Here is a 23873-nt window from a genome sequence, read left to right on the forward strand (position 1 = left end):
AACAGTGCTAATACCTTTATTATGGCATAAAGCAATATTTTATACATTAACGCAATTTTATAGTAAAAACATCTTATGTACAATTGTAAAGAAACCACTGCATAGAAAACACCAATGTAAAAAGGGCTGGATTTTAAAAGTTCGTTGAGTTCATAAATTGGAAAATATTTTCTCTGTAGAAAATAGTAAAAGTGGTAACATTCCCCAGGCTAGCGCAAAAGCCCATTTCAACCGAGCAGTAGCTGAATCACTAGTACACATTTATAAATATAGTTTGAATTCTAGGATCCAGAAGAGACTTTAGCTTCATTTACTGAAACAGCCATAGCCATGTTTTCCTTAAAATTAAGTTGTGTAAAGTGAAATATCCAATAATGTTCCCCTTATTCTTGATTTAGGTTTGATTATTTTTCTTTAGGCTAATCCACATCAAGGTTTTAATAAAGAACAAGTACTATGTCCTTTTAATCTGCTTGATAAAGTACCCATTTCTATCTAAACTGTGAAATGTTTTATCTTATTAATTATAATCCACAAGGCACATGAATTCTCTGTCACCAAACACCTTCCCCTAAGTTCCTGTGGCTTGACAGGTAGCCACGAGGAACAGGAGGAAAAGTGGCAACACTGACAAGTGGATCAAGAAATAAAAGCCAAGAGAATTTCTGAGAACTGAGAAACATCCGGTCAGGATTCGAAGACGGAACGGAAGCCCAAACAGAAAAAGGACACAGCCTCGAGAATCAGGGGCGAGTGGCTATCTGAGCCCCTTATTGCAAGGTGATCAAGTAAAAGGCAGGTAGATAAAAGACACTACTAAGTGAGAAAAACCAGGTCCTAGAAAGATTTCAGTTATTCAAAATAATTAAATGAAAACAAAATAGGCCATGCAGTTTTAACTTCTCCCATCAGAGTTTATTCCCTGAGATTCCTAGTACAGAATTTCTAGGAATTAAGGCGAGAAGACAATGCCATTCTAAGCTCCTGGACCATGCAGAAGGTTTCTCAGAGAAGTAATATTTGAGAACTTAGTTAACTATCTGGCCAGAGGTTATAACAAGTTCTCTAATTCCCTCAAAGCAACAACTTAAAATAATCATATAGTCTGTCTTTAAAACCTCCCAATGGAATAGCAGTTTAATAAAGATTCTTATACTGTGGCTATAGGAATAGGCTTTTTTGAGAAACTAACCCAGATCATTCTACCTAAAAATTCCAGTTTGCACATTAAACATTAACTGCCAGAGACATTAATGACCATTAAGTTTCTACCAATTAAAGATATTTTATCTTCACTTGCTCTCTTTGCTCTTAACAGATGTTTCCTTCTTGCATATGAAAAATATTTTCAGTGGTTTTGTTTTGTTTTGATTTTTCAGCAATGAAAATCTCTGCCCCCTATTCCCTTAACTCCTTCTTGGTAAACAGGAAGTGTAATACAGTATCATCAAGCCCCATTTACCCAGCCTCCTTACTTATGAAGAAAGTTATGGAGCCATCTCATACATTTAGAATTCCTTAGAGACACTTGCTCTCTATTAAAAACATTTTGTTATATATAGAGTTATATAGATGTATAAAATCTATGAAGAATTCACTGAAGCACAAATCACCCTATATTGAGAAGCTAAAAACGTATCAAAATGCACAAAATGATGGCTAATCTACATATTGTCTCCTACCATATGTATCACTATCCTCCAAATCTATAGCATAGGCTGGCATAAACTTTATTACATCCAAGCTCAGTTTGAAATCTTGCTTCAAAACATTGCTCAGTATTCTCAGAAGACGTGTTATAGGATCACATGAGGAATCGTTAGGAGGTGGCTGAGGAATGCTAATTACAGAACAAAGTGCTTCTCAGAGACTGCTGCATTCTGCATAGGTACTTAGGGAGGAACACTATTCAGAAATACTTTTAAGTATAAAGACTGGTCAACTTAAAAGTATAGGCAGATACATACTTGACTTTATCTTATATAAAAAATGCATTGGAATAAAAATGCAATGAATTCGTATACCTTTTCAAAAGGAAAACCTGATACAGAAGTGGCAATAAAGTTATAAATGGCAATCATCAGATGAAGTGATTTAAATGAAGCTTATTTCTCTGGAAGAAATGGGCCAAGGCAAGTAAGTGGTCAGGAAGGAAACACAATGTATTTTTAACTTTGTATGGGAAAAAAAAAGTTCAGTTCCATGTTGCCAAACAGTTCTGTTTTGCCATATAAATCGTCTACTTCAATTACCGAATGCTTTATTAAAACTCCGTTTCTGGCCTTTGTTCTGGAATCTGTTATTTCTGTTGCCACCTCCTGATCGCTGTCCCCTGAAGTTTCTATTTCCGTCCCGCTGTCCCCTGAAGTTTCTGCTTCCGTCCCGCTGTCCCCTAAAGCCTCGATTGCCTTCCCGCTGCCCCCTGAAGCTTCGGAATCCTTCCCGTGGTCCTTCCAGCTCCGGTTGCTCCGTGGCCACAGAGAGTTGCCAGCGCCGGGAATCATGCCATTTTTCCTGTTGAGAGATGCTTTTGTTTTTTCCTCTTTTATTTTTACTGAATTTGGTTTAAAAAGACACGAGAAAAACATTTTTTGCCCTTTCTCAAAGAGAAAAACTAGACTGATAACCTAAGTGCTGAAAAGGTCACTGGTCAAAAATACTAACCTTCATGGCCCAAAAGCCAGAGACACTGAGGGTGGAAAATAACTTTCACTATAAAAAGTACCCTCATAGCCTGGCCAGCAAGGCTCAGTGGTTGAGCATCAACCTAAGAACCAGGAGGTAATGGGTTGATGCCCGGTCAAAGCACATGCCCAGGTTGCGGGCTTGATCCCCAGTAGGGGGCATGCAAGAGGCAGCTGATCAATGATTCAAACATTGATGTTTCTATCTTTCTCTCCCTCTCCTTTCTTTCTGAAATCAATAAAAATATATGTTTTTAAAAAAAGAGAGAAGTAGCCTCATAGTATAGCATCATCACAGTATCATTTATTCAATTCAATTACTATAGGTATCCAAAGCTGCCAGGCAGTAAAACATAAATATATTTTGTACAAACATGTTTCTCACAGCAGTAGTGAATAAAGAAAGATATAGCAATTAAAAATGTTTATGTAGCCCTAATCAGTTTGGCTCAGCGGATAGAGCATCAGCCTGCAGACTCAAGGGTCCCAGGTTCGATACCGGTCAAGGTCATGTACCTTGGTTACGGGTACATACCCAGTAGGAAGTGTGCAGGAGGCAGCTGATCGATGTTTCTCTCTCATCGATGTTTCTAACTCTCTATCCCTCTCTGTAAAAAATCAATAAAATATATATATATTTTAAAATGTTTATGTAAACCTCATGTAACATATATAGGGGCGGGGAGGAGTCTGGATATGCTCTGTAGAAAAGAAAACAGGCAAGCTGACCAAGAAAATGTATCAAAATAAAATGTTAGGAAAGAAAAATCCTAAAATTCTTAAATGTCTTTTAGTGAAGGGACTAGAGCTGTTGTTTCCTTTCTATTATTCTGTATTTTCAATAACAAACATTCTACAATTTAGATATGTTAACTTCAAAATCCAAGAAAAAGAATACCTGTATTTCTGTGACTGCTTCAGTACGGACATCAAAGCAAACACCCTAGAAATCAAAACAAATGCAGTTAATCCAGCCTTTGACCTGAATTATAACATGCACATTAAGTAATACACCAAATGACCAGGTATTGTTTTATTTAAAAAGATATTTAAAAAACAGGAATACCACAATTCGCATTAAGATATTTAAAAATTGTATAACCAGCAAATGCTGTTTATAAATGGCCTCTTTTTTTGGCCATCAATAATGTTCTCAAATGCTTCTTGTGTCCTTTATTTTCATTTTTATTATCTCTTTATAACTTTTCATATTTCTTCTTTGTTACTAAGATAAAAATGGAGAGGGAAACTGTGGAAGGAATAAATATTATGTACCTAAGTAAGAAATTTTAAATGCATAGAGTTGGGAGTGTACTAGACTTTTTTCTTGTAAGTGTCCACAGAAATGAGCCATGAAAAGTAATAAATTTGTCATTATCGAGTCAAAAAAAGTATTGATTTTAGGTAAACTTTAGACCAAGACCAACACACTGCACCTCCCAAAGCACAATAGCAAAAAGCTAGGAATATATATATACACACACACACACACACGATTCAAAAACTATTTAGAACTGAGTAGAGATCATTCTTTGGCTACTGCACTGTTCTTATCCTCAAGTAACTATTAGCCACATTTATGGCTGAGGAAACAGAAGATTGGATAGGCTAACTGGTCTAGGGCCCCACAGCTGGTAAATAGAGTAGGTTTGAAAACTCTGGTCAGTATGGCTCCAAAACTTCTGGTCTAAAACCACTGAAATACACTGACTTTCATCAGAAAGAGTGTCAACTATTCAAGATGGCCTAACTAAAAGCAGAAAAATAAATGACGTATGGTTAATCTAGTTTTTTATAATTCAGCCTCCTATGAAGTTTTCTAAAAAATTAAACACAGGACATTATATTTGATAATAATTAGACATTACCTCCAATTAAGTCCTGTGTCTTGGTACCCGTTTTTATACTATATTCAAACTACCCCTGCAACTGACAGAGGCATCCCTCCGCACTGGTTGTTTGTAATTCCAACATTTTATAAGGAACAGCCCTTCTACCCAACAATTTACCCACTTATAAACACAGGTAGCATCAGGCACTGATGGATTTTGCCATTTGTGGGAATGTTCATTTACATGTTTACTAAGTATTCAATGACAGGCTCTCAATAGGTATAGAGAAAACTAGAAAACAGTCTTTGCACTTGAGTATGTTATACTGTTCTCGACGCTCTCAGCCAGCAAGCACAGCAAGTAAAGTTTACCTGAATAAAGGTATGCCCTAAGAACTCTGCAAGACAGATACAGATGCCCCCAACTCTGCTGTATGGCCAGGGAAAGCTTCACAGGGAGACTTAGAGCTAAGCCAAGTCACAAAGGACACCATGAAGAAAGAAATATTATAAACAGTGGGTTCAGCATGCATGTAGGATGAGAAAAAACAAGGTGTACTTGGCATTGCTGGAGTAGAGGAGGGTGCTGGTGGTGAGGAGGCAGAGATGAAGTTAGTAATGGGGGCAGGAGCCAGCTCATAAAGGATCTTATCCTCCATGGGAAAGTTGGGACTTTATTCCACACATTATGTGGAGTTAGAGATAACCAACATGGTCTGACATGAAATGAGTTGAAAATAAACCTCATTTGGTTTACCAGGCCAAGTATAGTCCATGTACCCCTGGAAACCTGAGATCGTTAGGGGGTTCCACAAAGTCAAAATTATTTTCATAAGAATACTGAAATGTTATCTGCCCTTTTCACCCTCATTCTTTCACAAGAGTACAGTAGAGTTTCCCAGACCCCACATGACATGTGATGATGTTGCTCTGATGACTAACTGAACATGATATTCTTGTTTTAGAGTCCCAGTTTTAATTTTAATATGGAAAATAGCACTAGATATAACCCATATGAACAAAAGCTTTTCAGTGTCCCCAACATTTATTAAGAATGTAAAGGGGTCATGAGACCAAAATGTTTGAGAATTGCTGTGCTGATCTGTGTCATTAACTGAGAGCAGGACTCAGAAGAAAGAACACCAATTCTGGAAGGCAAGATTTTAAATTTTGAATGTGAATTAAAGAATTCAATTTTAAATATTTGTTTTAAGTTGCTTAATAATAAACTCCACCTGAGTGGAGCTGTCAGGGAAGCAGCTGGATCTTCAAGTCCAGCACTGGCGGCAGGTGGTTCAGGATAGATACACAGATGGGATAGTTGTCTGTGACTAAGTGGAACTGAGGGTCATGGATGGCACTGCCCAGAGAAAACTAGAGAGTGAAAATATGCAGCATCCCCGAGAACAGGGAGAAACCCCCATACAGTGCTTTATTGCCGCATAAAGCCGTGAACCAAAGCAAGGTCACAACAGAGGTCCCAGCCTTCCTTACCTCCTTTCCTTTGAGAAAGACCATTCCCTTCACTTTGGAATCAATATCCTCACCCAGTTGCTCTTTAAGTTCTTTCCAAGCATAACTAATGTTTGGCATTTCAATTGAGCACTTCAAGATCATGGTCACAAAGCCCTATGGAGGAAAGGGAAACAAAATTAAAGTCTTAAAAACAAACCTAACTGATAAACACCTGCCCTCATGTTTCTAAAATATTTCTGGAAAAGTTCTCCCTAAAAGGATATACCACCTTCCACCTCCCACTAACCATACAAATAAGTACAAGTAAAACTGAGGAACTCTGAATAGATTGGTGGATTGTGCCGAAGTCAATAACTCCATTGTGGTATTAAAGTTTTGCAAACTGTTAACACTGGGAGAAACTGGGCAAAGTGTACAGGGATCTCACGATATTATCTCTTATTAGAGGCCCAGTGCACGAAATTCATGCACTGGGGGGAGAGGGGGTGTCCCTCAGCCCAGCCTGCACCCTCTCCGATCTGGGACCCCTCAGGAGATGTTCGACTGCCGGTTTAGGCCTGATCCCAACCGCTCGCCTGCCTGCCAGCCTGATCACCCCCTAACTGCTCCCCTGCCTGATCACCCCCAACTGCCCTCCTCTGCCGGCCTGGTCACCCTTAACTGCCCTCTCCTGCCGGCCTGGTCGCCCCCAGCTGCCCTCCCCTGCAGGCCCGGTTGCCCTCAACTGCCCTCCCCTGCAGGCCTGATCGCCCATAGCTACCCTCCCCTGCCAGCCATCTTTGACCACATGGGGGCGGCCATCTTGTGCGAGGGTGTGAGGGTCAATTTGCATATTACCTCTTTATTATATAGGATAACCTGTGAACCTATAGTTACCTCAAAATTTTAAAAAAGAAACCGAAAAGCATACACCTTCTAAAGTTTCTAGGTATGCTGGACAAATGTGTTGTGCACATTTATATGTGTGTGTATATTTTAGGAATTTAAAATTTTGAGATATAATTCACATAACCACAAAACTCACCATTCAGGGGTTTTTAGTAAGTTCACAAAATTTTCAAACATCAGCACTATCTAAAATTCCAGAACATTTCATCACCCTAAAAAGAACCCCTATGCCCATTAGCAGTCACTGCCATTTCCTCCTTTTTCAGGGACACTGGCAACCACTAATCTACTTTATGTCTCGATGGATTTGTTTATATACATCTGCCTTCAAGCAAAAGTTAAAACAACTGGGGTAGTCACCAACATTGAAAAAACTATGTATGATGCCAGATGGGTACTTGAATTACTAGGGGGAATACTTTGTGAAGTATGTTGATGGTTTAACTGCTATGCTATACATCTGAAACTAATACAAAATAAATTGAATGTTAACTGTAATTGAAAAATAAATATAAAGTTGAAACAATTGGGAAGTTTACACTTGATCTTAGCCAAAAGGCCGAGAAGCAATGAAACAATTGGGAAGTTTCAATGGAACACTTTCAAATCCCGCTCAAACTCCCAATTATAAAGCATCAGCTATTTGACGGGGATGCTTACCGCCTCTGAGTTGATCAAGGAGCGCTGGTCTACAGACGTGGCCCCTGAAATATGGGCCAGTGCTGCCGCCAGGGCTTCCACGGCTCCCTTCTCCTCTATCAGTTTCTCTGCTGACTGCTTAAAGTGACTGATGGCAGTGGGAGGAACAGAATCCAAAAACCTGTCGTTTGATTGAGAATATATTCGTTAGGAGAAGGATAGAAGTGGACAGATTTCATTTTCTTAATGTATCTTTATTGTCAAAAGTATTACAAATGTCTCCCTTTTTTCCCCATTGACACCCTCCACTCTGTACCTGCCTGACAGAGTTCATTTTCAAGACATCTCAAGTAACTTTATATATATATATATATATATATATATATATATATATATATATATATATGTATAATTGATTTTAGAGAGAGGGATAGAGATAGAAACATCGATGAGAGAGAAACATCAATTGACTGCCTCCTGCAAGCCTCGTACTGGGGATCGAGCCCACAACCCATGCATATGCCCTGACCAAGAATCAAACTGTGACCCCCTGGTTCACGGGCCAATGCTCAACCACTGTGCAACACCAGCCGGGCTAAATCAGTAACTTTCTAACGAGATCTTTCATATTCTAACACATCATTTTGATGCAAAGTATGTAATCATCACATTTCTGTGGTAATAAATTCATTCCTTTGATTTTATCTAGTTCTAACCACCAAAACAAAATGTCTTTCCTAAAAAAATAGTATGATATTAAGATGTTCATCACAGTGTTATAAAAATAATTTAACAATTTTAAAACGTGCATCAATAAAATATGTGTTATTTTTAGAATCAGAAAATACTCCAACTATTTCCATTCTGAAATAAAAGAAAAAAAAAAGACTCAAATCAAGTTAAAAATGATACATGCCTTTATGAGACTATACATCTATCTTGGTGATATTTAATGTCACATCTCAAATTTGAAAGAGATCATCCACAAGAACAAATAGGCTACATGAGGCAATCTCATCTGGCAGGCCTGCCCCGCTCAAGACTATCTCCTGCCAAAACCGGTTTGGCTCAGTGGATAGTGCGTCGGCCTGCGGACTGAGGGGTCCCAGGTTCGATTCCGGTCAAGGGCATGTACCTTGGTTGCGGGCACATCCCCAGTGGGAGGTGTGCAGGAGGCGGCTGATCGATGTTTCTCTCTCATCGATGTTTCTAACTCTCTCTCCCTCTCCCTTCCTCTCTGTAAAAAATCAATAAAATATATATATTTTTAAAAAGACTATCTCCTATACACCACCATCACCATCTTGGTCTCTTTTCTCCTTCCTGACCACCTCACCCCAAATTTCCTTAACTGGTGTCATAAGAAACCCTGTTTGCAGAATGTTTAAAGAAAGACATGCTAAAAATACATTTGAAAAATGTGGAGTTAAATTCTTTTCATTTGCAGAACTTTCCCAAGCTATTAATGTGCTAATATCTAGCATTTCTTTTTATCATGAACTCCTCTTGTCTATTTTTTTTTTTAATTGATTTCAGGGAGAGGAAGAGAGAGAGAGAGAAACATCAATCAGCTGCCTCCTGCACAGCCCTGACCAGAAATTGAACCCACCACACCTCTTGGTATACAAGATGACAATCCAACCAACTGAGCCATACTGGCCACACCTTATGTTTTTTATTGATTTTAGAGAGAGGGGAAGAGAGAAACATCAATCAGTTGCCTCCCATATGCACCCTGACCAGTGATTGAACCTGTGATCTTTTGGTATATGGGATGATTCTCTAACCAACTGAGTCACACCAGCCAGGGCCCCTGTCTATTTTTTTAAAAAGCATGTCACGTGCCCTGGTGGGTATGGCTCAGTTGGTTGAGCATTGTCCTGTGCACTGAGAGGTTGCTGGTCCAATTCCTGGTCAGGCACACGCCCGAGTTTCGAGCTCCATCCCCACAGCAGTGGCAGGGAACATACCTGATGGCATCTTTGCTGGAAGCTTTTATTATCTCTGTTGCAGAAGGAACACCTATTCGTTTAAATTTAATTCCCTACAAGAAAATGAACTATAGTTTAATACACAACATGGCCTTTGAGATTAGTAATCCTCTAATCTTTTATATTTACCAAACATATTATTACATATTTATAAGAAAAACTTTATGAGAATGGTTTTAGATTTACAAAGAGTTCCTATATCATGCACCAAGTTTTCTTATTGTTATTACTGTGGTACATTTATCCCAACTAAGAAACCCAATTGCTGCTTTACTATTAACTCCAAAGTTCATTAGAATTTCACTAGTTTTTCTGTTAATATTCTTTCCCTGTTCCAATATCCAATCTAGGAAACTACATCACATCGAATCATCATGTCTTCTTAGTCTCCTCTGATCTGTGGCAGTTTATGTTTCCTTGTTGTTCATGACCTGGACAGTTTTAAGGTACTGACCAGGTATTTTGCAAACTGTCCCTCAATTTGGCTATCTGAAATTTTTCACATGCTTAGACGGGGGTTATGGGTTTTTGGGAAAGAAGACCAGAGGTGAAAGCTGCCTCATCACATTCTATCAGGGGTACATTGTCTACTTATCACTGTCAACCAAGATCAACCGCCAGGCAGCGTTTGCCTGCTTTCGGCACTGCCAGTCTCCCCTGCCCCACCACCCCGATTTCCTTTGTAAGTGAGAAATTAAGAGCAGTCCACCCTGGAGGAGGAAGTACCAATTTCCGTACAGAAGCACTCCTACAACCCCCTAACTCTATCCTTAAATATTTCTGATGTGTTCTCATTGTCTGAAAACTGCCTTTCTGACATAAAACACCCATTATAATTGTTAAATATGAAAACAAAACCTCTGCTTTCAAATACAAAGTTATTTCAAAATGGGCCTTATATTGTAGGACAATGTATAAAATATGTAACAAACTTTGAGTCATGGCCACACACTGGAAATACAACTAATTTCAAGTTAATAAAAACTGAGTAAAGAAACCAAAGGCTGACTTTAGAACTCAACATTTGTTGAATAAAAAGCTAAGAACATAGTTTTACCGCTTTTTGCTCCACTTGCGCTAACTGATATTCTTCCTTGTGCTGATAAAAGCAGATGCAAACCCCAGTCCTTCCAGCTCTACCTGTTCGCCCAGAACGATGAATGTAGGACTCCACATCCTATTGAAGTAAAATACATGAGTGACACAACAAAAAGAGACAAGGACCTGAGCAGTCTACACAGAGGCAAGAGTGGAGATAAATATGCCGGGGGTATGAGGGAAGAGGTTCCTTAGCATTTCAATTTATATTCAAGTATTATCACAATAAGCTAACAAACAAAACAGAAACAGACTCTTAGATACAGAGAACAGACTGACAGCCGTCACAGAGGAGGGTGGAGGGGGAGTGGGTGAAAAAGGTGAAGGGATTAAGGAAAACAAAAACAAAACAAAAAAAAACCCTCATAGACAATAGTACCAGAGGGAAATGGGGGAGGAAAGGGACAGAGGGGATAATTGGTGATGGAAGAAGGCTTGACTTGGGTGGTGAACATACAATACAGATGATGTATTATAGAATTGAACCCCTGAAACCTATGAAATTTTACTAACTAATGTCATCCCAATAAATCCAATTAAACAAATAATAATTTAAAGCCCTGACCAGGTAGCTCAGTTGGTTAAACAGAACCCCAACATGCCAAGGTTGTGGGTGCAATCCCCAGTCAGGGAACATATAAGAAGCAACCAAAAGCCCGGCCTGTGTGGCGGTTATTGGACTTTGAACCAGGAATCAAGAGGTTGCTGGTTCAATTCCGTTGGGGCACATGCCCGGATTATGGGCTGGATCCCCCGTAGAAAGCATGCAGGAGGCAGCTGATCAATGTTTCTCTCTCTAAAAGTCAATTAAAAATGTGTGTGTGTGTGTGTGTACGCATTCATGAAGCATTCTGAGAAAAAAATATATTAAAAAATGAAGCAACCATGAATAGGTAGAACAGCCAATCAATGTTTCTCTCTCCTCCTCCTTCTCTCCATCTAAAATCAATTTTTAAAATATTAAAGTACTGTGACAATTTTGCAAAACCTCTAGAACAATGGTCCTTGTCCCAGGGACAAGTCTGCACAAAGCACCGTCTAAATAGTGCTGTCCAACAGAGCCGTATGTAATTTCAAGCTGCAATTTTCTAGTAACCACACTAAAAAGTAAAAATTAAAAGGTTAAATTAATTTTAATATTTTAACTCGATATACCCAAAAGTTTTATCACTTCAATATGCTATCTATTTAAAACAAGTTATCAAAATGAGATAGATATTTTGCATTCTTTTCTCCGGTCTTCAAAATCCAGTGCATATAATAAAGAGTTTAAAATTGCCGAAACCGGTTTGGCTCAGTGGATAGAGCGTCGGTCTGCGGACTCAAGGGTCCCAGGTTCGATTCCGATCGGGGACATGTGCCTTGGTTGCGGGCATATCCCCAGTAGGGGGTATGCAGGAGGCAGCTGATCGATGTTTCTCTCTCATCGATGTTTCTGACTCTCTATCCCTCTCTCTTCCTCTCTGTAAAAAATCAATAAAATATATTTTTTAAAAAAAATAAAATAAAATAAAAAACATTCCAACCTGTTTTTTTACACTTATAGCACACGTCAGACTAGGTGCATTTCAAGTGTATTCAACAACCCCACTGGCTGTGGCTACCATATTGGACAGCACAGATCTGCAGGCTCATTTAAACAATATCTATGCCACACAATTACGAGACTTCCTTTATAAGAATTGATGACTTGTGATCACAGTAATCAGGTATTTTTTCCATCCTTTAATCCTGAGGGATTTGCCAGTTTGAGGGAAGGTGAAGGGATATGATAGTAACAGGCTCCTTCAGACCGTCTTTTATTAATGTCAAGTACTGTCCACACCACGTAAATTATGCTTCAGGGCCCTCCCTAAGAGGTTCTAATCTCCCCAAAAAAACCAGCATTTTAACCATGGAAGCTGCAAGCTTCTTCTCCCTTCTCTACCTTCTAGCTCATGAATTTATCCATCCAACCCCCGCCCCATCTAAGTCCTACCCATGTTCAAAAGCCCAGTTCAAAACTGCACTACCTCCACGTAGCCTTCCAGGACTGACCCTCTAACCAGAAATTATGTTTCCTAACTCTGGCCAGTGGTCACACTTGCACTCAACTCTCAGTTCTGAGGGGAGAGCCTCACAATAAATTAAAATCACCCCTAGCACTCAAGACACGGCTATTATTAATCAAGTGAAAGTAAACGATGCAACTTCCATTTCAGTACCCAAAAGAAACAACAAAATAGAAATATAAAACACTTACCTTTGGTGGAGAACTTTGTATAACCAGGTCAACCTCAGGGATGTCTAATCCACGTGCAGCAACGTTGGTTGCAACCATAACTCCAAAATCACCATTTCTAAAACCTTTCAGGGTGATTTCCCTTTGCTTCTGTGGGATGTCTCCGTGTAATGACTGGGCATCCTGCCAAAGAAATAAGCTAGCATAAGGATCCAGATCCAACAATACATACATCACCAATGAGGCCTATCAAAGAGATTCATATTTTGGTGCTACTTCTACTGAAAATAGACAAGATTCAAAACTATTTCCAATCTTTGGTCATTAAATCAAATGCACCCTCCTATACTTACAAGATACAGAACACCAGATAAGAGTGATCAAATCTATTAGCTGGTTTAACCTTGGGTTTAAGCCACCTTTTCCTCATCTCTGAGATGAGACTGACAGATTAGGTGAGCTCTAACATGTATACTCTATTAACTAAAAGATGATTTGTCAGCCCAGTTGGCGTAGCTCAGTGGTTGAACACCAACCTGTAAACTAGGAGGTCATGGTTAAATTCCTGATCAGAGCATATGCCCAGGTTGTGGCCTCAATCCCCAGTATGGTTTGTGCAGGAGGCAGCCAATCAATGATTCTCTCTCATCACTGATATTTCTATCTCTCTCTCCCTTTCCCTTCCTCTCTGAAATCAATCCTATATAATAAAGAGCTAATATGCTAATTAGACCAAACAGCTAATATGCTAATTAGACCAATTAGACCCAGGGCTGCGAGGGCTGGCCGAGGCTGTGAGGGGCTGTGAGGGCCACGCCCCTTGCATGAATTTTGTGCATTGGGCCTCTAGTAAAAATATAAAAAATAAAAATGCTCCCTCCCTAAAGGAAAGGGAGAGGAAGGACCAACCTGCTTCATGGACGAATTCTGAGACAACTCCTGGGCTTCTTTCTTGGTTTCACAGAAGATGATAGTGCGCCCACGAAAACCACTGTACACCCGGATCACATCCCCAATAACTGCTGCTCTTTGAGTCCAGTGGCACTTGATAGCCAGATGCTTAAAGGAGGGGAAAAAAGATCAATTTCATAAACATACCTGGAACCTGAAATCACCTGCTCACCACTAAGGTACCAGAAGCAGAATTAAGCCCACCTAGAGCAGACTATACCACCGTTCGAGAAAAAACTAAACCATGAAAGCAGAGAGCTCCTTCCATTTCTCCAAAGAGCATCTGGCTTCTTTACTTTCTGACGTAACCATGAAAAGGTAGGAAAAGAAATACCATTTAGATTCCTACAGGAAACCAAATAACAAGAGAAACGTTTCTATGTTTTGTCCTTTCATCCACTTAAAAATGCAATCAGTGGTCAGTTACATGTCTACTCCTTGGGTGAAATGAATTCAGGTAGGTACCTGACCCTAAGCTGAACACAGCTTCAACACAAAGCACTAGGCTTCTCCTCTGCCCTCTAGTGTTTAAAGTCTAGGGGTAATTTCTGTTTAGGTAATTCAGACAGATTTAGGTTCCAAAAAAATTATGAAATCAAGCTACCAGAAGATGAATTTAGAAAACACAGATACCACATATAAGTCTTTACTTGGCTTTTCACATGGATTTGTGTTTATCTAGAAAAAAAGTTAATGTTTGCCAGTCTTAAAACTATCAAAATCAGACAGGAAAAAATGATATACAATTTATTACTAATTCCAGCAACTAAATGAATCATTTACCTCCACAGTTATTGCTGTTTTCTGAGTCCTTTTACCAATCAGGTCCACCTGTTCATATGTAGGCTTCATGTATTTCTTAGCAACATTATATACCCAATGAGGGCAAGTTGCAGAAAAAAGCAGTGTCTGGGGATTGTCTTCTGAATCTTTGAGGGTAAAAAAGTTAGTATGAATAACCCAAACAAGCCTACATAGTATTCCACCTAACCCAATTCTTCTAGGCTCCATACAGCAACCACTAGGCCACGCCAGGAATTAAGACACAAAAATGAGAGACACAGGTTACCAATAGGCAAATACTACCTAAATAATTTATTTAAAGAATCTCTGAAATGGCCCTAGCTGGTTTGGCTCAGTGAAAAGAGCATCGGCCTGTGAACTGAAGGGTCCCAGGTTTGATTCCAGTCAAGAGCACATGCCCAGGGTTGCGGGCTCAATCCCCAGTAGGGGGCGTGCAAAAGAGCCAATCAATGATTCTCTCTCATCATTTATGTTTCTATCTCTCCCTCTCCCTTCCTCTCTGAAATCATTTAAAAAATATTTTTTTAAAAAAGAATCCTTGAAATAGCAAAAGCACTCGAAACTTACTTGCTTTCTGACCATTGGCCTTTATGAACCACAAGTAAAATCTGTCCAATATAACAAATCCTACCAAGTGAAAAACACCCTGGGGTGGGATATGGGAGCAGACTAGAAGAGGTCAATGGGAGGGAGGAGGTGGGGGAGAAGACATATGTAATACTTTCAACAATAAAGATTTTTTTAAAAAACAAGACACCAATTCATTGCACTTTCATATATTTCAAATGGCAGTGTAAGCTCATAAAGCCCTTTTTGAGAGCAACTTGATGATGACTATTGAGGAGCATGAACATTCATACCATTCATCTCAGTAATTTCACTTCTGGAAATCTATCCTAAAAAACTAATTCCAAACACTGTGGTGTGAAAAGAAGCTATCTGCACACAAAAAATGTTTGTAAGCAGAATAATTTATATTATCTAAAAATTAAAACACATAGATGGAATTAAATCACAGCACAACCACTTCATGGACTATTATGCCAAATCTGTATATGCACAGTAAGGTTATTGTAATGCACACACATACTTACATACAATAGCACAAAGTCAGGAAGAAATGTACCAAAAGTCAAGTACACCAAACTGGTAGATATGAAATTCTCCTCTTTACTTACTCAAATTTCCCCCATTTCTGATAAATCATGAATTGTTTTTAATTCAAGTTTTCCTGAATAAAATAAGTCACCTCCCAATTTCCTAAAGCTTCATTTAACTCTTAGAAAACTACTTAATCACCATACTTCTTATCCCTTTTATCAATTCCTTGAACTTGGGGTTTACCTTTCTTGTATGCCACACTTAAAATCTCTTCTACTTGATCAGCAAACCCCATATCCAGCATCTGGTCCACTTCATCCAGGACAACATGCTTAAGTTTGGTGAGCTCTAGCTTGCCATTCTGTAGGTGGTCTTTGATTCGACCTGGCGTCCCAACCAGGATGTCAATACCATTCCGCATACGTTCAACTATAGAGAACATAAAGATAAGATATGCTTGGTTTTTAAGTCCTTTTATTAGGCTGGGGTACCAATCACAAATATTTTTACTTTAAAATTTTTACCAACTACAAGTGCTAAGCACTGAAGATAAAGATACCAAGACATGCCCTGGCCGGTTTGTTCAGTGGCTAGAGCATCGGCCCTTGGACTGAAGGATGGTGGGTTCGATTCCAAGTCAGGGCACATGCCCAGGTTGTGGGCTCCATCCCCTGTGGGGGATGTGCAGGAGGAACCCAATCGATGCTGTTTTCCTCTCGCATCCATATTTCTATCTCTCTATCCCTCTCCCTTCCTCTCTCTCTCTCTCTTTCTCTCTCTCAAAAAAATAAAATAAAATAAAATCAATCAATAAAAACCTATTATTAAAAAACGGGGATGGGGAGTAACCTTCAATTTGGAGTTTCTAGTTCCAAGGGCCCAATTGGACTCTGTCCTTGGGGTTCAGTAAGATACCTTTACAGCCTTTAGAAAATCAGATAATACAAAAGTTCTAAGGAGGATACAGGATTTGACACATCATCAGCAGGACCATGACATTAACCAACTTTAAACAATAACCACAAAGGAAACCACCAGAAGATTGGACCAGGTAAAGCCGGATGCCAAGGTTGGATCTAACCACGGCATCCAACAATGAATGGCATTTTCCTTTCCTCACTTTTGAATTTACTTACTTTGACCTCCATAGGGAGTTCCACCATAAAAACAAGCCACTGACAACTTTTTTGTGATGTCGCTGAAGTCTCTGCTTACTTGATTTGCCAATTCCCTTGTGGGTGTAAGAACCAGTACCTGAAAAGAAAAAACTAAATTTAATTCGTAACAAGTATTTTCAAAACATGTGCTTTGTAAGGTGCTGTGTGTGTGGAAGGATAATATAGTTTCTGACAAACCTACTCAGAAGAAACAACTGTGATCTCCCCAATCAGAAGAAAAGTGGTTACCAAAGGTATGGTGCTCAGGAGGGCCGCACGGAGCGGGCTGAGCCACTGGGGCAATGTTCATGGAGCTGCTGGTACTTAACAGCATGCCAGGAAAGGAACAACTTGAGCAAGGAGTAACACTGCTAATAACATTCGCTAGTATTTGTGCTTTTACTGTGTCTCAGGCTCGACTAAATGCTTAATATGCAATATTCTCATTTAATTATCACAAGGTATTGACCTATAATACCTATAATTATGTCATATAATTGTACTGTAATACCTACAATGATATACAAGAGTCTTCTAAAACCAAAGGCAAAGAGGAGGCCAAGCCTGGATTTAAATTAAGAGCCAGGCTCCAGCCATAGCTGGTTTAGTTCAGTGGATAGAGCATCAGCCTGCGGACCAAAGGGTCCCAGGTTTGATTCTGGTCAAGGACATGTACCGTGGCTGCAGGCTCCTCCCCAGCCTGGGCTTGTCAGGGCTCGTGCAGGAGGCAACCAATCGATGTGCTTTTCTCACATCAATGTTTCTCTCTTGTCTTTCCCCTCTATCTTCCACTCTCCCTAAAAAAAATCAATGAAAAAATATCCTCGGGCAAGGATTAACAAAAAAATAAAAAATAGAAGAGTCAGGCTCCAAAACCTGTGGCCTGAACCTAAGGCAGGGCCAACATGATGAGGGGCTTTGAACCCTAGAGCAGCCTGACTTTGATCCAGCAGGACACACAACAGGAAACCACTACAGATCCCCCAGTAAGATAACAACCTGACACAACTATGATTTAAGAACCACCACCTAATACATTCATCCAACAGATAGATATTTACTGAATACCCACTTTGTGCCAGATGGTATTCTAGGTGCCAGAATAATTCATTTACTGCTGTACTTGTTAACAGCAGTAAACAAATAAATCAATGAGGTGGAAGCATGGTCACAAAAGGCCAGTAAACAAGTGAGGTGGGGCCAGAAATTCAGGTACAAGAACCTCCAGCCAATGTGATCGCACAGGCATTTTAGTGAAGTAAGGAGGTTGGCCTCTTCACCTCTCTGAGTGTCTCTCCTTCCATTCATGCATCGCTACTAAAAATGGTTTCTTGCCCTGGCCAGGTAGGTCAGTTGCTTAGAGCATCATCCTGATATGCCAAGGTTGTGGGTTCAATCCCAGTCAGGGCACATATAAGAATCAAACAATGATTGCATAACTAAGTGGAACAACAAATTGATGTTTCTGTCTATATATATAGCTCTCCCTAAAAGCAATCAATAAATAAAAATGCTCGTGTCTTTAAAAATAAATAAATAAATATAAAAATGCTTTCTCCACTTCAAGTAAAAATGATAGACACTTGACCAAACCCGTGAGCCCTAGGGACAATCTAATAGTTTGAAAGAAACATTGTGAACATTAATAAATAATACAGGTGGTCACAACCATGGGATGGATTACAATATTTAAATATATAGGATTTGTGGCCAACAGTATAAAAAGATTTTTTTAATTGATTTTAGAAAGAGAGAGGAAGGGAGAAAAGGGGGGAGGGAGAGATGGAGAGTTGGGAAAGGAGACAGAGAAAGGGGGGGGGGGGAGAATTGGGGATTGTTTCACTTATATATGCCTTCATTGGTTGCTGCTTGTATGTGACCTGACCAGAGATCTAACCTGCAACCTTGGCGTATTGGGATGATGCTCCAATCAACTGAGCTGCCTGACCAGGGCTATGGCCAACACTTTAAAAGAATTATCCAGCCCTAACTGGTTTGGCTCAGTGGATAGAGTGTCGGCCTGTGGACTCAAGGGTCCCAGGTTCAATTCCGGTCAAGGGCATGTGCCTTGGTTGTGGGCACATCCCCGGTAGTGGGTGTGCAGGAGGCAGCTGATCGATGTTTCTCTCTCATCAATGTTTCTAACTCTCTCTCCCCCTCCCTTCCTCTCTGTAAAAAATCAATAAAATATCTTTTAAAAAAATAAATAAAAGAATTATCCAGGTTTACCTGCAGATACAGTAAATACCCAAAAAAGGCTTTAAGGAGAACCCAATCCAAAACAGTAGGGTTGTAAACAATGCCCAAGAGATGTTGCTGTGCGCATTTGGAGCCCCTGAGGTCTGAGTTACCTGAGGGGCGCGGCCTCTCTTCCGGTCATGCAGTTCCCCCAGAAGCTTCTCAATCAAAGGGATGGCAAAGGAGAAAGTCTTCCCAGTTCCTGTCCGCGCCTGTGCAATTAAATCTTTTCCACTATACACATGGTGAAATGTTTTTGCTTGTATAGGAAACAGGAAGGTCACCCCACGGGCTGTAAACAAATTAACCGTGTTATCTGACATTGCAGTTCTTAAAATATCAGCCATGGGGGGGGGGGGGGGAGGTATACCTTCTCAACATCTACAAAATCAGGTTCAGATATATGCTGGTGGTGAAGAAGCTATCTGACTGAAAAATATCAACATACTTTAAAGCACCGAATTACAGTAAATATTTATTACTTTAAGAGTTAAGTTGCTTGTCATGAAATGTCATCCACAGGTCAGTATAAGGTGAGAATCAGATGCTTTGCAGTCCAAGTGCAGACTGTGCAACACCTGGTTCAGAAAACACCTAGCTGGGCATCTGTGACCACCTGGCTCATTCACAGGCACACTGCTAAGATGAATTCTAAGCCAGGCTGGTATCATTAACCTAGAGATACCTCAAAAAGTGGAAGAGGATAAAAAAATATATATACATTAACATGGTATCAACTGTTTAATTGCAGCAGCACTATCAGTCATTACGCTTCTGAATAAATGTTAACCACTGGTTTAAGAGTCAACAAAGACCATCACTAGTATAGTCCTACATTGAATATATAGATCTACTTCATTATATGGCTGCATATAAGAACACGTTCTACTTCCTCTCAGCAAATACAGTGGCATGCTTCCAAATAATATGTTCTAATGTATACAATATTCTAAGAATATTACCTTTGAGAAGTTTAATAGTTTCTTCAGATATGGGGAAATTAGAGAAAGCGCCTTCTTTTTGTTCCACAGGTATTTCCTATCAAGTAAAGGGCCACAGAAAGAAATCAGTAACTTTACCCCTACAGGTTAATACAGAAACCAAAGAACCTATTCTAACATATCTTTCTCAATCAACCCAAAAGACACAAAAACCTTATGAGTAAATGAAGGTCTAAAAAGGAAATAATCTATAAAACCCTAGAAGAAAAATCTGTAGCAAATATATACCATACATATACTATGAAGGCAGGATCAGTCTCAACTAAGAACTATTCCATAGCCATTCTGAACAACTATACGGTTGCACAGGTCTTAGCCCTTTTCCATAGCAACATCTCTCATACATCCACAGAAAATAAGGACCAAACAGTGGCATTGATAGTAAAAATCTGAATGCCCAACAAATTGGGCACATAAAATGCCCAATAATTATGTGAATTTATACAAATTTAAGTGATGGATTATGTAACTATTAAGAATATTTAAGTCTTTTTACTTAACAATAAATAATTAAAATAAATTAAATATTTAACAAGTGGGGGAAATGCTTATATAAAAGTGGAAAAGTCTGGATACAATACTGCATATAGTAAATCCTAATCTGATTTAAAAAATAATTCCATATGTAAAGTACAGCAAGGAAATACCAAAATCAACAGGTTACTTCTATACCTGAAAAGTGCTTAATATTCACTGAATTACTGAATGCAGAAATTCTAAGGCAACTTTTAAAAATAAATTTCTATATTTCCTAAATTCTCTACATCACATATTATTTTTTAATAATCAAAAAAATTCTTAAATGTTGATTATCACCTACAAACACAAAATTGTTTATTAAATTAGGATTTTTCTTTCCTGAGATTCTGAAAGCTATCAGAATTAGCTTCCAAGCAGATTTATTTTAATCATCCAGTTCAACTCAAGTTAGTTAATAGCCTAAACAGAGACTTACAATCCTACTTAGGGATTTGGTGAAACTTAAAGAATCGAGGGTCTGTTTGCATGACTTGCAAATAAGCTGAGGGCTTCGGGAGAGATTTTCCCCAAACTTAAACAGATCTGCTTACTTGCAAGGAGGCATTCTGACTCTAGGCTCAATGGAACCTATGAAGCGCTAACAAATCAAATTTCCTCCCATTATTAAGTATGTAGTGATTACCTACTTATTTATCTGAAATGATATATATCTAAACCTTACCTGCTCCAACTCACTGTTACTTTCTTCACTGGCAGCTTCACTGGAGTTAGAGTCAAGTCCAGAATGAGAGAATCCATTCTTTAGTTTGGGGCTTTTCTCCCCAATTTCTCCATTCATTTCCTTTTCTTTCTTCATCTTCTTGGGCTTAGGAGAATCCACTTCTTCTTCAGAAGGCTCCTCATTTTTTTTTACTTTTTTGGTTTTAGAGGAAACTTCCTTTGTTTTTTTTACACTTTTGATTTTAGGAGAAATCACATCATCTTGAGATGGCTCCTCGTTCTTTTTTGCCTTTTTGGGTTTAACTTCATCTTGAGACGGCTCCTCGTTCTTTTTTGCCTTTTTGGATTTAGGAGAATTCATGTCAACCTCAGAAGGCTCTGCTTTCTTTTTAACTTTTCTAGCTTTGGGGGAAATGGCTTCTTCCTTTTCTTCTGCTGTCTCTTCAGTCTTATTAGATTTTGGCTTCTCTTTTCTACTTTTCTAAAAAAAAAAATCAATAAAGAAAATACAAACACTGCACAAAGCATCTGATACATCAACTCAGGATTACTCCAAGATTACACAATTATGAAGAACACAATTTGAGAGCATTTTTCAACATTTGTACTTCCACCGTGCATTGCAGTAAGGCAAAAATCAAACAGTATGCTTTCTAGTACTATTAGCTATATGGAGATAAACATATAGCAATAAATTCATTAGCTTGGAAAAGAATGCCTCTTACTAACTACTCAATTCATGTTGGTCAAACAAGTTCAAATTTTCACAAAGCATTTGGGGTGGCTCATGGGATGCTCCCACAGGCTCTAAACTAAATACACTATAGCAAGTGACCAAGTAAAGTACAGTTTAATTCTGATAAAAGTAATAAGGCCATATATATCCATGGGTGGAATATAGACTCTTCTTTCCTAGAATTCATGTACAGGTAAAACAAGGATTCATAACATCTGCCTTGCCTACCTCACAAGTGCAAATGAATTTACAGAGACACTTCATGAACCAAAAAGCTATAAAAACTCACAATCTATCACCGCATGTGTAAAAAAGATGAACCTAATTTAAAGAAGATGTGGGGGTGAAGCACAAGTTACAAGGTCCTAGAATGAGTGAAACCTCAAAACCAAATCAGACTATGGCTCCTACCTGAAATGTCTGACCCTCTCCAACGTTTCCTATTACTGAAACCTTAATTACTTAATATTACTGAACACAATTAAGACAGCTGCTGTATAAAACCTCTCCCACAGAGCCCCCGCACAATCCCAGAAGTACAGGGCTGAAGTCTGCCTCCCTACAACTTCAGGTGTGGCCTCTGCTCTCAAATCTTGGATGAGGGTAATCCAACAGGACCGTCCTTCAGACATCTGGAAAATAGCCTGTTTCCCCGCCCCCTCTCCACGACTTCAGTTCTGAATAACATAAGTCACCTTGGTTCTACCAAATCAGAGTGGATTTCCCATCCCCGTGGTCTCCTTGGGAATATAACGGAGTTTGGGCACGTCCCTCCTGATCTGGGCATCCCACAACTGAACACGATCACCGAGGCAGTGGAAGTACAGCGGTGCAGTGTCCTCCCCACCTGTGAGGCACGTCTGTGCTCCCTCGGCTTCCTACAAGGCCAGAGTATTGCTGTTGTAAAAGCTCCCCATCAGAAAGACCCGGAAGCGGCAAGGAAAGACCTAAGTCGTACACAATACAAGCTCTGGGACAATCTTTGTTCCCACTGGCCTCATCTCGGGCTCAGTCACAATCCAATCACTAGCTAAATAAATAACATCAAGGAGGCAGGCAGCTGTCAAGGTAACAGGAGAAATGCACTCTGCCGGCCACTCTCAGAAATATGGTGTGCAGTGAGCACCACAGCAGGGCTTCGCATGCCGGCGGGTGCTCTGGTCAATAAACATTAAGAGGAACTGCACTGCAGGACTAGTTTCTAAGGGCTGCTTACCGGCAAACTACACCTCCCTTAGGAGAAAAGCGTCCCCGCGGACGCCGCCCACGTGGGCAGGTGGGTTAAATTCTCACTAGTTTAAAGCGTCAGTCCCTACCTTGACTTGACTTACAATTCCCTCCGCGCACGCACTGGCCCGGAGTCAGGTCTGAGCTTGAGCCAAAACGTAGGGGCCTAACCTTCCAACGCTGTGCACCGGGTGCGGGGCACCCCGGTTCCGGGACCACGTGGGACAGACACCTGGCCCTCGCCGCAGCTCCGATCCGTCCCGGCCTGGGCCAGAAGTCCCGCGGCGCGGCGGCGCGCCCACCGCCCACGGAAAACGCTCCTCTCAGGCGCCCCTTGGCCGAGACCCACGCGGGTCTCCTGACAAGCCGGGTCCGCGCCGCGCTCCCAGCGCTCCCGGCCGGCGCACCCCTCCCCTCCCCGCACCCGGCCTGGCGTCCTGCCGTGCCCCAGGTCCCTCCGCCCTCGGTGGTACCTTCTCATTTTTTGTCGCTATCTCCACTTTTCCCATGGCCGCGTCTGATTCCAAATCTGCGTCACTAAGGAGTTTCCCCGGCATCATTCGGCACGAGCTGTGTAGGCCTGCCGATCTCGTCCACCGCGTGGAGAGGAAGAGACAGCGCCAGCCCGTT

At 40.1% G+C, this 23873-nt stretch overlaps 1 protein-coding gene across 1 annotated transcript; it reads right to left on the bottom strand.

Moving 5' to 3' along the window:
* Positions 1-23873, bottom strand: DDX21 (DExD-box helicase 21). The gene is made up of 15 exons (XM_079794111.1): positions 23717-23873; positions 21282-21761; positions 20042-20117; positions 19193-19371; positions 16821-16938; positions 15928-16113; positions 14563-14708; positions 13738-13887; positions 12850-13011; positions 10567-10686; positions 9489-9562; positions 7540-7699; positions 6010-6144; positions 3583-3627; positions 1-2514 (listed from the first exon to the last, which is right to left on the bottom strand). Exons 1-15 carry the CDS (start codon positions 23801-23803, stop codon positions 2245-2247), a joined length of 2388 nt encoding a protein of 795 aa, XP_079650237.1. The 5' UTR covers positions 23804-23873; the 3' UTR covers positions 1-2244.

This window comes from Cnephaeus nilssonii (genome assembly GCF_951640355.1).
Source record: "Cnephaeus nilssonii genome assembly, chromosome: 16".
Lineage (NCBI taxonomy): Eukaryota > Metazoa > Chordata > Mammalia > Chiroptera > Vespertilionidae > Cnephaeus > Cnephaeus nilssonii.